We start from the raw sequence: 15,544 nt of genomic DNA, 5'->3' as shown, positions 1-15,544 counted from the left end.
AAGCCTTTAAATATATGACAGGATGCTGAAGAATGTTGGGCACAACTTTTGTACACCCTTTCTCACTTTCTTAGATCACCAGGTTCCAAGTATTTTGTTTCTCTGCTGGAGGCATTAAATTACTTTGATTTTGGATTGATGTGTTGTCTGTAATTGGTTAAAATAAGTTCATAATTTTTAGTTATAAGCTAAATCCTTAAGATAGTCTTTTAAATTCTTGGATACCCTACACTATTGGAGCACCAATTCAATAATATCAATGTTTGAGTTTATCTTTTTCATCAATTACCATAGTATCTTGTACTATTGACAGATGTTTACCTATTCTCTCTCTCTCTATCTCTCTCTTTCTCATGCCTAATGTGACTCTCTTTCAATGAAATTTAGTTTTTCCTTTTTTTTTTTTTTTTTTTTTTTTTGGAAACCTTGTTTATTCCCCTTTCATTTCATGAGATTTGTTATGCTATGCTTCTATCCTGTGTAATGCTCACTCAAAATTGTCTCTTCTTTTTAGACAATTTGTTGTGTTTGTTAAGGATCACTAGTTTTCTTTTCTTTTTTTTCTTTATAAGTACTGGCTTGTCTTTAATTCTAATGCAATCATCTTCGATAATGTTTATTTGCAGCGAAAATATGGATACCATAAGGGCACTCTTCGGTGTGGAACTTGTTAGCAGGTATTTTTCTGATAGTTGCTTTTTTTTTTTGGGATATATATTTTTACATATACATTTAAATATAGCCATTAGAAACATGTGGTGATGTTGTTTAATTTAATATTATGGAATTTCATCTGTGGAATTTTCATATATGTTGGTCTTATTTAATGCTAAACAAATTGTGTATGTAGATTTAACACATTAATAATTGAACATAGGTAACAAAGATGTTCACTTTTTGTTATCTGATAGTTTTGAATATTCAATTCTACATTATTTCTACTTGTATTGTTACTAAAGTTACATTCCATATATTCAGTTTTAGTCTACTAATTTCAAAACCTTTTGACTCCAGAAGGCCTCACAAATGGCCAACTGAACACCTTGCTTGTTGCTGTTGAAATGCGATTGTGATTGTGGGATTTATTTGACTTTCATTGCTATTTGGCATTAAGTTTTTGATCTTCAACATATCAAGAGTCTCACATACTTCTGCACTCTTCTCACCTTCAAGAGAGTGATGTCAACATTGGAAATTTAGTATCTTAAATATCTATAATTTAGAACTTTTTTGGATGGTTTTGAAGTTGAGGACAATTTTTGATGTTTAGAAACTTAGTTTTTGGATGGTTAGGAATGTACAGACAGTTTTTGGATGTTCGAAACTTATGAATAGTTTTTTTGATGTTTGAAATAATATTTTGGTGTTTGATTGATACTTATGTATATATCCATTTTTGAAATTTGTTTGTAATTTTTTTTAGATTGTACAGAACAAGTGAAATAGAACCTACTGAATTTTTTTTTAAAAAAATTATACATATTCTATGACGGGCAAAATAGACCGTTGTGTTAAATATTTAATGACTAGCATTAAGTCGTTGTATAACATATTTTACGGCGCGCAATCAGCTTTGTTATTTGTCTCACCAATTAACGGCGTGCAAAAGTAGTCGTAGAAAAAGTAATAGCGACGCACAAAATTTGCCGTTAAATACTTTTTAATGGTGTACTGCAGCATGTCGTAGAAAAAGTAATAACGACGCACAAAATCTGCCGTTAAATAGTTTTTAACGGCATACGAAGCATGTCGTTGAAAGTGAATGACTTTCCATGACTGGTTATAATATGATGCGCGCTGCACGTCGTAAAAGGGTTTTTACGACATGCATTGCGCCCCTTAAAAACCATTTTTTGTTGTAGTGAAGATAGGGTTTGAACACTTGGTTCATGAGGTCCATGAAGGCTGCTGGGGCATTTGTGATGCCAAAAGGCATGACAAGAAACTCGTAGTGTCCATAACGGGTTCTGAAGGCAGTCTTTTCAATACTTTTCTTTTTGACTTTTAGTTGATGGTAGCCAGAACGCAAGTCAATTTTGGAGAATACTTGGGCCCCTTGAAGGTGACCTTGTTCAGCTCTCGGTAACTGATGCATAACCTCATCGTGCCATCCTTTTTCTTCACGAACAATACTGGAGCTCCCTAGGGTGAGGTACTAGGTCGAATGACCCCTTTGTCCAGTAATTCTTGGAGTTGAGTCTTCAACTCTTTCAATTCTGTAGTCAACATACGATAAGGAGTTTTTGATATTGGTTGTGTGCCAAGTTGGGTTTCAATGGTGAACTCGATTTCCCGATCAACCAGGATACTGGATAGATCTTCAAGAAAAACATCCAAGAATTCTCGTACTACGGGGATCATATCCATGGTGGGGGCCTTTTTTTGTGTATTGATTATATAACAAATATAAATATCACAACTCTTTCTTAGAAGTCGTTGGGCTGTCATGGAGCATATAATACAGGGAGGGTTGGAAACTCCAGTCCCATCAAAGACAAGCTCGGGTTGGTTTGGTAACCTTAGGGAGACCTTTTTGGCTTTACAATCAATAGAGGCGTGGTTGGCAGCCAGTCAATCCATACTTAAGATCACATCAAAGTTCCCAATGCGGAGGGGAATCAAGTCTACATATAAGGTTTTGCCTTTTAAGAATATAGTACATGATCTATAGACATTAGTATTATAGGCATACTTACCAGAAGGAAAAGACATAGACAATATATATCTTAATGGTTCGGGTGTTGATGCCAACTTGGCAGCAAAGTGTGGTGCAACAAAAGAATGAGTTGGGCCAGAGTCAATGAGGACATGAGCTAAATGACCACAGACAGAAAGTGTACCTAACACAATGTTTTCAGTAACTTCTGGTTTTCCAAGTATCAAGGCGAAAGTCCGTCCTTGGCGTTTTTGGTCCTTCCTCTCTTCTCTAGGTCCTGTGGGTTTTCTGACTGGGCCAGAGGGGCTGGCCGTAGGATTGGTCAGCTTTGGATAATCGCTCAGCAAGTGGCCAAATTGACCAAATTTAAAACATGCTCCCGTGTCTCGATGGCATTGTCCCCAATGAGCCTTCTCACAAATAGGACAAATTGGAATAGTGCTACCTCGGGGGTTGTTAGGACCTTGATGGCCCGAACTGGTTGTGCCCGTATTCACCTTTTTAGGAGGCGCAACACCGGGTCTTATGTTGTCTCTTTCCCATAATCGTTTCTTTTGGCTTGGTTCCCCAGAACGCGAGGCTTTAATCCTCTTTTCTGCAATGTATGCCCGGTCTACCATTTTTGCATAGGTTGGCAGTTTCAAGACCTCAAGCCTATCTTCAATTTCAGCATCCAATCCTACTTCAAATTTTCTTACTTTTCGAGTTTCGGTGGGGATGATGTATATTGCAAACTGAGTGAGTTGTGTGAACTTGTTCTCGTATTTGGCCACCATCATGGTTCCTTGCTTTAGATGTATGAATTCTGATGCCTTTTGTTCCCACAATGAATCTGAGAAGCATTTTTCGTAGAATACTTTCAAGAATCTTGCCGAAGTCACAATTTTTTCTTTCTCCAGAGTGAGAAGCCACCATTCCTGTGCATTGTCTTTGAAAATGAAAGTGGCAAAAGTTACCTTCTATCTTTCGATGCAGGGTAGGGCGCGAAAAATCTTTTCCATGTCTTTAACCCAAGTGTCTGCTACCATTAGGTTTGGGCCGCTGGTAAATGTGGTGGGTTTTAGATCCTAGAACTGTTTTATGGTAATAAGCTCTTCTCGCCGTTCCAGTATTCTATTGTTGATGTTAGTCTGCAAGGCTTGCAAAAAGGTAGTAACCATTCTTTCCATTATTCTTTCTATTAATTCAGTGCCACTGACTGATGACTCGCTTCCGTTACCATTGTTGTCCATTCTACAAAGTAATAAACGAGGCATTACATTCACAACGCAGCATACATGTAAGCATGTGTAGCGCAATCTATATCTATATAGAATGTCAACTTTACTATTTTTACAATTAATATTACACATTTGTTTCAAAAGTCAGAATATGTTAGTGTCTCATTCCTGTGGTACAACAAAACAAAAACAAATTGAACAAAAAAGGATAAGAACACATCATGGTCACCATACAAAAAGGTTTTCTTCTACCAAATCTAGAGTAGTGGGTCAAACGGGTCAAACAACCCTGGAAAGTAGTGTTGCATAAAATGCTCAAATTCCCATCCTAACTGGACTATACCAAAACACATCCATGCTATTTGGATTGTGAAAATGGGGACAGGCTGTATGTATCTCAAACATGCTCAATCGACAATCCAGCTGGGTGTCTCGATATATGACAAGTCATTATTAAAGTCAACATTTTGAATATTAATTATCTCCAGCGGGTTAGGGACAGTGGTGAAAATATAGTCCTCAGGGTACACATTTCCCTTTCTGGCCACAAAATCTGGGGGTAGAGGGCCTATAATGTAGTGTGGGTGGTTATGTCCCAGGGCAATGCCGAGGACACGAGTGGGTCCTGACATTCCATTCGGACTCTATGGAAGAATTGCTCCCCGATCAGGCCTTGCTTTTCAGCACGGAATTCATGTAGGGGCAGGAGTTATTGATCTTCCAGTGCTTGTACCTGTTTTGACAATTGTACACACAACTCGATGATTGTGTTATTTTGGCGAATAAGAGTTTTTAAACCAGCATGTACTGTAATATTTCCCACAGAGGGAGAGAGGCCAATTCCTGGTGCTTCAGTGGATTTTGATGCTTTCAAGGCAGTCAGATACACCAATTCTTCGTGACTCATCCAATTAAGGATCCTTTAATATGGTGCAACAAAGTCTCCACTTGGTCAAGCTTTTCCTGTAGATTTTTTGTTAGCTTCAGGGCTTGTTCTTCAACGATTTTTGGTTGTTTCTACAAAAGCATTGAGTTCCTCGGCACCTTCTGCTTCCGCAGCACTATTCAAACAAGGCAATCCGTTAACCTGCTCGAAATGGAGGAAGAAGAGGATTTCACGGCAGACCATTATTATGATCCCTCACCAGAATGGATCCTTCACTCTGCTGTGATCAGTCCTACCTTTGAAGAAAAGTTCCCAAAATTGATGAAGCAACTGCAAAATTGTGAAATCATAGGTGACGATCCTATGAAGCTTTGGTCCTCAAACCAGATCACTTGCAAACTGGATTTGAAGAATTCAGATTTTATCATTGACGATAAACCCATGAAGCATATCACTCCTGCAATGAAAGAAAGTTTTAAGAAACATATTGATCAGCTTCTGGAACTCAAAGTGATCAGGCCAAGCAAAAGCAGGCATCGAACAACTGCTTTCATTGTCAATTCATTGTCAATTCAGGGACATATATTGATCCAATCACCAAAGAGAAGCGTAGCAAAGAACGCATGGTCTGCAATTACAAAAGGCTGAATGATAATACTCACAAGGATCAGTATAGTCTTCCTGGTATAAATACTATTATGGCTAAGGTTGGTCATAGTCGTATTTATTCAAAGTTCGACTTGAAAAGCGGATTTCATCAGGTTGCTATGCACCCTGATTTTATTGAATGGACAGCATTCTGGACTCCTCTTGGATTATATGAATGGTTAGTGATGCCATTCGGGTTTCACCATGGCCAATGGTTGATCCCAAGAAATCCATTTGTACTGCAGCTATCTTCATCTTGGTTGGACTTAGAATAAGCCCATTCTTTTGGCAGATTTCCATCATGGACTGGATGTGTTTCGCATGAGACTTCTCAACTGGTGAGAAAACCAGGATGTCATCAATATAGACGGCAATGAAGCAGAAGTCCAAGCATTGCAAATGCTATCTTTGTGGAGAAGAAGGACATTATGCTCGAGACTGCACAAAGGACAAGAAGAACGTCAAGAGAGTTGCAGTGTTTGAAAATCTAAGCATACCCGACGATTATGATGTTCTATCAGTTCAACCAGGAGATGATGATTCAGACGCCATCTATTCTGTATCAGACGGATTTGATGACACGGAACAAATTGGTGGAGGATTGGTTGAAACAATCTTTATGTTCAGAGAATCAGACAAAAGTTACTGGCTTGGAAAGGAAAGAGGCTACAGAGCACAAGTTAAAGTCACTCCGGAAATATATCACTGCCAACATGAATGGAACCAACGAGATCCATTGCCCAGTGATAGAAGGCCAGAATGTATTACTTGCAAAAGAAGTATAGTTGCCCAGTCTAAAGCATTTTGCGCAAAATGTAATGCTTTAACCTGCGCACTATGTGCCAATCATTACTTCAACTATTCCAAGTTCGTCATGCAAAAACCACCCATTCCGTATAATCAGAAGCCATTACTCCAGGAACAACAGGAGTACATTAGATGGTGTGAAGCAGAAATGAAGAGGCTTCGTGATGAAGCTTGATCTCCTGCCCAGCGTGTGTCTCGTAAGACGATTACGGCTAGAGTTCCTTGCTCAATTCGATGCAGGACTTGGAATCGAATTTGGACCACTCCAAGATGAACATACTGCAGTACAAATGGATTTCAGAAGTCTCATGCGAAATACATCCAGTCCATGATGGAAATCTGTCAAAAGAATGGGTTTGATGCATAGCAGATGGTAAATTCCACCATTCATTCTTCGCGTCTCGGCGGAAATTGGGTCGTGATCCTTCTCCTGCATATGAGGATTTTGACTTCTTCACGGGTCAAGGGTTTGTTTTTAAGATAAAACTGAGTCAGGGATATAATCCCTTTTTCAAGTTTATCAATTTTTCTTGTGAGCTGATGAATGGAAGTTTCTATCCGGAAATATATCACTGCCAACATGAATGGAATCAACGAGATCCATTGCCCAGTGATAGAAGGCCAGAATGTACTACTTGCAAAAGAAGTATAGTTGCCCAGTCTAAAGCATTTTGCGCAAAATGGCAATTTTTGGACATGGGCCTTTATTTCCCGGATCAAGCTCCAGTCTTGAGCATTGAGTCTTCGTTCTCCATTTGGGCTGACCTTTGAATAAAGTGGGCTGAGTAATCGGCCCACCACGTTCTTCCATCATCAGTAGCGAAAGAGGCGCATAAGCATGACGACATCAAATAGCTCATCACGCGTTTAGCCCAATTTCCTGATGAGAAACTTAAAGAAACAAAAGGGTTACGCTCTTGGCTGGGTCTATTCAATTATGCTCGCAGCTATATCAAAGACTTGGGCCGATTACTCAGCCCACTTTATTCAAAGGTCAGCCCAAATGGAGAACGAAGACTCAATGCTCAAGACTGGAGCTTGATCCGGGAAATAAAGGCCCATGTCCAAAAATTGCCAAATCTGGCCATCCCACCAGAAGGATGTGTCATCATCCTGGAAACAGATGGTTGCATGGAAGGATGGGGAGGAATATGCAAGTGGAAGAAGGCATTAAAAGATCCTCGTTCGACTGAGCGAATTTGTGCCTATGCAAGTGGCAAGTTTAATCCAATCAAATCCACCATAGATGCCGAAATCTATGCCTGCATAAATTCCCTTGAAGCATTCAAGATATATTATCTTGATAAGGCCCATCTAACGTTAAGGACTGATTGCCAGGCCATAATCAGTTACTTCAACAAGTCACAGACAGAGCCATCAAGTCGCTGGATTGATCCAAGCATACATCCCTGTGCTACTCAGTTTCAATCACTCCTCCAACAGCTTGAAGATCGTTTCACCTACGATCATGGAATCTCCGGCGACGAATTTGCAGAAATACAAGCTTCCTTATCCAATGAGGAAAATGATGCCATACAACAAGCCCGAACAGCCTTGCAGCAGCTTGTCAAGATTCAACAACTCAAATTGGAAGCCATTGCAAGAGCCGCCACCAACGACAACCAGTACAGTGATAAACTGTCAGAAGTCCATCAACAAACCTGTGAGCTCAAGGAAATAGATAATGAGCTATTTGATGTCGTCATGCTTATGCGCCTCTTTCGCTACTGATGGTGGAAGAACGTGGTGGACCCCTTTTTGTCGTTTTTAAGATATTTTGTAAAGATATGTGGTCTGTGTGGTTTGTGCTTTAATAATGCATGTGTGCTTTAATAATGTATGAGTCAGTCATATCCCACTTCAATCACTACTCAGTTCCACTGAGAAAAGCTGTTGGGATTGTTTTTAAAGTCGTTTGGCGTCTTATGCTTTAATAAAGTTATGCTTTATTAAAGAGAGAATCTTTGTGTAGTGGAGCATCCAATAATGTGTCGATGAGGCCCATTGTGTACTCGACATTATTGCATCCTACCTCTACAATTCTCTATAAATAGGCTAAGGCAATACAACTCTAGCATCAAGAGAAGTTAGAACAACTAAACTTGGTACTTGAGTTTAAAGTTTGAAGCTTGTAAAACTCTGAAGTTTGAAGTTTGAATCTCAGGTCTGAATGTTTTCTATCTAGTTCTTATATTCTTATCCTGAATTTGAATTTCAATTTTCTGTCCGCTGCATTTTGGTATCAGAGCTAGTTTATTTTGGTATCAGAAATCGTGTATTTTCCTTACCAGACCAGTAATAAAAGAACACTTACATATAGCTTTCCATTCTATCTTGGGGGCAGGATCCAAATGATTATTGGCTGTATAAAGTCACTCCGGAAATATAAGTTCCACAGTGAGGTTGTAAAGCATATTGAAGTTTGAATCTCAGGTCTGAATGTTTTCTATCTAGTTCTTATATTCTTATCCTGAATTTGAGTTAAAGACATTATCAAGTTCCTAAATGATTATCTTCATCTGGCAACTAGATCATGAAGATTATTTGTTGGAGAAGAATTATCTGAGAAACTATGGTAAAAAATGCCAGGAGACTTGGGTGAAAGGATCAAGAAGGCTTTCCAGGAAAGGCACTCTGGAAATACAATTGGTGTGTGCTTTAATAATGTATGAGTCAGTCATATGCCACTTCAATCACTACTCAGTTCCACTGAGAAAAGCTGTTGGGATTGTTGCCAATTTTCATAGCCTCGTGTTTGAATGGCAATCTGAACATGATTATAGAAATCACCAATAGTCATCAGACCTGAGATTCAAACTTCAAACTTCAGAGTTTTACAAGCTTCAAACTTTAAACTCAAGTACCAAGTTTAGTTGTTCTAACTTCTCTTGATGCTAGAGTTGTATTGTCTTAGCCTATTTATAGAGAATTGTAGAGGTAGGATGCAATAATGTCGAGTACACAATGGGCCTCATCGACACATTATTGGATGCTCCACTATACAAAGATTCTCTCTTTAATAAAGCATAACTTTATTAAAGCATAAGACACCAAACGACTTTAAAAACAATCCCAATAGTTTTTCTCAGTGGAACTGAGTAGTGATTGAAGTGGGATATGACTGATTCATACATTATTAAAGCACACATGCATTATTAAAGCACAAACCACACAGACCACATATTTTTACAAAATATCTTAAAAACGACAAAGAGGGGTCCACCACGTTCTTCCACCATCAGTAGCGAAAGAGGCGCATAAGCATGACGACATCGAATAGCTCATTATCTATTTCCTTGAGCTCACAGGTTTGTTGATGGACTTCTGGCAGTTTATCACTGTACTGGTTGTCGTTGGTGGCGACTCTTGCAATGGCTTCCAATTTGAGCTGTTGAATCTTGACAAGCTGCTGCAAGGCTGTTCGGGCTTGTTGTATGGCATCATCTTCCTCATTGGATAAGGAAGCTTGTATTTCTGCAAATTCGTCGTCGGAGATTCCATGATCGTAGGTGAAACGATCTTCAAGCTGTTGGAGGAGTGATTGATACTGAGTAGCACAGGGATGTATGCTTGGATCAATCCAGCGACTTGATGGCTCTGTCTGTGACAGGATGATTCGTTTCTCTCTTTACAGAGCTGGATAAGTTCTTCGATTTGGTGCAGGTCGGCTAGAACCTCCATATCGTCCGGTACCTCCTCTGTTGGCCATTCTGTAATTGAGCATAATGAATAAACAAGTCGAGACAAAGCATCTGCTAAAGTATTATCAGAACCATTAATATGTTCTAAAGATAATTCAATGCCTAGACCAGTTATATAATCTGTAAATGCTATCCATCGCGATCGTGATGGTTTATGCTCTACGGTCTTGTTGAAGTAACTGATTATGGCCTGGCAATCAGTCCTTAACGTTAGATGGCCTTATCAAGATAATATATCTTGAATGCTTCAAGGGAATTTATGCAGGCATAGATTTCGGCATCTATGGTGGATTTGATTGGATTAAACTTGCCACTTGCATAGGCACAAATTCGCTCAGTCGAACGAGGATCTTTTAATGCCTTCTTCCACTTGCATATTCCTCCCCATCCTTCCATGCAACCATCTGTTTCCAGGATGATGACACATCCTTCTGGTGGGATGGCCAGATTTGGCAATTTTTGGACATGGGCCTTTATTTCCCGGATCAAGCTCCAGTCTTGAGCATTGAGTCTTCGTTCTCCATTTGGGCTGACCTTTGAATAAAGTGGGCTGAGTAATCGGCCCAAGTCTTTGATATAGCTGCGAGCATAATTGAGTAGACCCAGCCAAGAGCGTAACCCTTTGGTTTCTTTAAGTTTCTCATCAGGAAATTGGGCTAAACGCGTGATGATGTGGGCTTGCAATTTGATTTCACCATGGCCAATGGTTGATCCCAAGAAATCCATTTGTACTGCAGCTATCTTCATCTTGGTTGGACTTAGAATAAGCCCATTCTTTTGGCAGATTTCCATCATGGACTGGATGTGTTTCGCATGAGACTTCTCATCTGGTGAGAAAACCAGGATGTCATCAATATAGACGGCAATGAAGTCTTCAGTATTTTTAAAACAAATATCCATCTTCTTTTGGAATACTGCAGGAGTATTCTTTAACCCGAATGGCATCACTAACCATTCATATAATCCAAGAGGAGTTTAGAATGCTGTCCATTCAATAAAATCAGGGTGCATAGCAACCTGATGAAATCCGCTTTTCAAGTCGAACTTTGAATAAATACGACTATGACCAACCTTAGCCATAATAGTATTTATACCAGGAAGACTATACTGATCCTTGTGAGTATTATCATTCAGCCTTTTGTAATTGCAGACCATGCGTTCTTTGCTACGCTTCTCCTCTTTGGTGATTGGATCAATATATGTCCCTGAATTGACAATGAAAGCAGTTGTTCGATGCCTGCTTTTGCTTGGCCTGATCACTTTGAGTTCCAGAAGCTGATCAATATGTTTCTTAAAACTTTCTTTCATTGCAGGAGTGATATGCTTCATGGGTTTATCGTCAATGATAAAATCTGAATTCTTCAAATCTAGTTTGCAAGTGATCTGGTTTGAGGATCAAAGCTTCATAGGATCGTCACCTATGATTTCACAATTTTGCAGTTGCTTCATCAATTTTGGGAACTTTTCTTCAAAGGTAGGACTGATCACAGCAGAGTGAAGGATCCATTCTGGTGAGGGATCATAATAATGGTCTGCCGTGAAATCCTCTTCTTCCTCCATTTCGAGCAGGTTAACGGATTGCCTTGTTTGAATAGTGATTACATTTTTGTAAAATGTAACATTATCACCTTCAATCCGAACTCCACCATACATGGCTCTGATAAAATTACAGCCAATAATCATTTGGATCCTGCCCCCAAGATGGAATGGAAAGCTATATGTATATGGGATTCGGAACCCAATTATCCCCAATATACATTTTTCCTCCTTTTAGCATTTTGTTCGCCTTCGACTGTGAATTTATACCATTAAATTCCACAGTATATGTATTGTCTTCAAGAGCATCGACCGGAACTGATTATGAATCTATAACGCAGGTTGTTGCTCCAGTATCCAGAATTGCGTTTAATGAGATCTTCTGTAGATTTGGGATTTCAAGTTCCACAGTGAGGTTGTAAAGCATATTCTTCTTCTTTTCCTTTACTTCACCTTGAGCTATTGTTTCTACAAAAGCATTGAGTTCCTCGGCACCTTCTGCTTCCGCGGCTTCTGTGAGAAGATCTTTGCAATTCATCTTCTTTGAATTTGCCTTTAGTTCGCAGTTTCTTTTCATCTTTTTCAAGTTGGATGCTCATTCTGAGATCTTCAAGCTCAGTTTTGTACTGGATTGCTTCATCACGAAGCCTCTTCATTTCTGCTTCACACCATCTAATGTACTCCTGTTGTTCCTGGAGTAATGGCTTCTGATTATACGGAATGGGTGGTTTTTGCATGACGAACTTGGAATAGTTGAAGTAATGATTGGCACATAGTGCGCAGGTTAAAGCATTACATTTTGTGCAAAATGCTTTAGACTGGGCAACTATACTTCTTTTGCAAGTAGTACATTCTGGCCTTCTATCACTGGGCAATGGATCTTGTTGGTTTCATTCATGTTGGCAGTGATATATTTCCGGAGTGACTTTAACTTGTGCTCTGTAGCCTCCTTCTTTTCCAAGCCAGTAACTTTTGTCTGATTCTCTGAACATAAAGATTGTTTCAACCAATCCTCCACCAATTTGTTCCGTGTCATCAAATCCGTCTGATACAGAATAGATGGCGTCTGAATCATCATCTCCTGGTTGAACTGATAGAACATCATAATCGTCGGGTATGCTTAGATTTTCAAACACTGCAACTCTCTTGACGTTCTTCTTGTCCTTTGTGCAGTCTCGAGCATAATGTCCTTCTTCTCCACAAAGATAGCATTTGCAATGCTTGGACTTCTGCAAATACTTTCTCTTATCAATTCGAACATGTGAAGAGTGCGGCTTTCCTTTATAGGTTGTTGCTTTGCGAATACCATACTTCTTCTCTGGTTCCTTGTAATATCCTGGAATCGGAATCTCTTTGCAAAATTCCAAATTTCGAAGAGATTTCTGGAAAGCTGCGTTTTTGCATTCTGCTTCCAAGTATTTGTAGGCAAACAGGATTCGCGGGGCAACACCAATTGTATTTCCAGAGTGCCTTTCCTGGAAAGCCTTCTTGATCCTTTCACCCAAGTCTCCTGGCATTTTTGACCATAGTTTCTCAGATAATTCTTCTCCAACAAATAATCTTCCTGATCTAGTTGCCAGATGAAGATAATCATTTAGGAACTTGATAATGTCTTTAACATCTTTGCATGCCAGTCTTTCGAGATCTCTGTAAGCTTCTTCTTGCATTAGGGTTGACCCTTGATAAGGATCTTCCAAGGTAAACACAGTTCTCATTTGTGAAATGATATTCTGTGTTCCTTCATTTCCTTCGCCAATCGTGACTAAATTAGCGAATTCGTCTGTATATTTCATCCGCCATTGCGTCCACATGAGCTTCTCCGTTTCTCCAAGTAGGTTTTCTATGAACATGATTTTATCACGAACATCAGTGAAACCTTGCATTGAGACATGTGATTTCGTAATTGATTCCCACCTCATGAATACATCATCAAATTTTCCGAGGGGATGTGGGATAACAAACATTGCTCCTGTTTGATGCATAGCAGATGGTAAATTCCACCATTCATTCTTCGCGTCTCGGCGGAAATTGGAACGACCATTCATCCAGGAAGAAAGTTATGAAGAACTGCAAAGGAGTCATATGCAGTATGTTCATCTTGGAGTGGTCCAAATTCGATTCCAGTTCCACTGAGAAAAGCTGTTGGGATTGTTTTTAAAGTCGTTTGGCGTCTTATGCTTTAATAAAGTTATGTTTTATTAAAGAGAGAATCTTTGTGTAGTGGAGCATCCAATAATGTGTCGATGAGGCCCATTGTGTACTCGACATTATTGCATCCTACCTCTATAATTCTCTATAAATAGGCTAAGGCAATACAACTCTAGCATCAAGAGAAGTTAGAACAACTAGATTTGGTACTTGAGTTTAAAGTTTGAAGCTTGTAAAACTCTGAAGTTTGAAGTTTGAATCTCAGGTCTGAATGTTTTCTATCTAGTTCTTATATTCTTATCCTGAATTTGAATTTCAATTTTCTGTCCGCTGCATTTTGGTATCAGAGCTAGTTTATTTTGGTAAGTATGGCAGCTTAAACTCTTTATCAGGATAGCAAAGGCCTCTGTTGTTGTTCAAGGCAGTCAGATACACCAATTCTTCGTGACTCATCCAATTAGACATGTGATTTCGTAATTGATTCTCACCTCATGAATACATCATCAAATTTTCCGAGGGGATGTGGGATAACAAACATTGCTCCTGTTTGATGCATAGCAGATGGTAAATTCCACCATTCATTCTTCGCGTCTCGGCGGAAATTGGGTCGTGATCCTTCTCCTGCATATGAGGGCCTTGGTGGAATATGAATGATGCTGCTCCATCTTCCCCTTGTACAGTAGTACATTCTGGCCTTCTATCACTGGGCAATGGATCTCGTTGGAAAGCTATATGTATATGGGATTCGGAACCAATAAAACGTCCGCGCGTATAGGTATGGCTCTGCCTCTATAGTAAATGTGGGACATCGATAGGATTAGCCTGTATATAGATTGGCCGACCCATCAATTGGGCAAGACCTGGGTGCAGTCCTCTGATTATGTCCTCTGAATCTCCCCAACCCTCAGGTAAGGCGGGGGCGGGGGCGGGGTGTTCTGCTAAAATCTCATCCAAATTAATGGTCCCGAGCTCATCCCAAAACGCATAATCAAGGTTAATCTCTGACATTCTTACATCACCAGAATAAACATGAGATTTTACACAAAAGGACTAACGTTGTAGGTAAATACTTATTATTATTTATTTTATTTTATTTTATTATGTTTATCTAGCTATATAGTTTTATTTATAGATTTATTTATAACTTTTCGAACTTTCTGATCAAATTAAAATAGTATTTTTTTTTTGAACCGTTACTCTGATACCACCTTTGTCACAACCCAACCCAAGGGGCTTAGGGTTAGAATCACAACTTACTAACTTATTCTATTTCTAGCAAATTAAACTGCGCAAGCGAAAATAAAAATAATTAAATAGGAAATTACTCCATTTTACTATTTTAATAAGAGAAAATACATCTATAGGGTTTTTATTATTTTATTATTCAGTGACCGGCTCCGAGTAGAAACAAAAAGGAGAAAAAATATTTAAAAAAAAGAAAAAGAAAAGAAAGACAAAATAGTGGTTCAACATCAATCCTCAAGCAAGTTCCATTATGTGAGGTTATGGGTTTCCCCTACATCTCGTTACCTGAAAGGGTAACAGTTATAAGTACATAGCAGAGTGAGAAATATTATGCCAATAGTATAGATAATACAAAATAAAATCATTTAAGTGACAGAAACTGAAATACATAAATTATGTAAATAAATAATCATAACCACGGTACAGAATATAACAGAATAGATGTCACAGAAGTGACAATCAGAATAAAGGTCAATAGATCCATGACAAACAGAGGACCACAAAGTGGTCAAACAGAGGCCAATGGTTATTTAAGTCTCTCAAGGCATGGGACTCCCGTGGTGATACTTACAAAACATAATTGTTTATAAGGTCATTGTCGAATACTTTCTAAAATTTAAACAAATATATCTATAGGTTTTGTTTTAAACAAAACGAGTTCAGAAAACAACTCATGCAATTGAAATATTAATATAAT

General features: G+C 38.9%; 2 protein-coding genes across 57 annotated transcripts in view; both read left to right on the top strand.

Annotated features, from left to right (window-relative positions):
- The window catches only part of LOC114266388 (E3 ubiquitin-protein ligase MBR2-like), a 282,653-nt gene that overhangs the window by 204,111 nt on the left and 62,998 nt on the right, over positions 1–15,544 (top strand). The gene's annotated exons all lie outside the window — the stretch shown is intronic.
- The window catches only part of LOC145807303 (uncharacterized), a 49,943-nt gene that overhangs the window by 4,226 nt on the left and 30,173 nt on the right, over positions 1–15,544 (top strand). For 6 of the 50 annotated variants that reach the window (XR_014350398.1, XR_014350399.1, XR_014350325.1 and 3 more), the window contains 3 exons: positions 22–82; positions 627–677; positions 1,015–1,381. Coding sequence is in view for 13 of the 50 variants with exons in the window: in XM_082905289.1 (XP_082761415.1) it covers positions 22–82; positions 627–674 (109 nt within the window). In the remaining 37 variants the exon portion in view is untranslated. Of the gene's footprint in view, positions 1–21; positions 678–1,014; positions 15,180–15,544 lie in introns of those variants that run through there. The other 44 variants (XR_014350372.1, XR_014350316.1, XR_014350376.1 and 41 more) reach the window with 12 other exon arrangements.

This window comes from Camellia sinensis, chromosome 2 (assembly GCF_055761805.1).
Source record: "Camellia sinensis isolate YWXY chromosome 2, ASM5576180v1, whole genome shotgun sequence".
Lineage (NCBI taxonomy): Eukaryota > Viridiplantae > Streptophyta > Magnoliopsida > Ericales > Theaceae > Camellia > Camellia sinensis.
The sequence above is the reverse complement of the archived record's forward strand: the minus strand, read 5'-3'. Positions and strand labels throughout refer to the sequence as shown.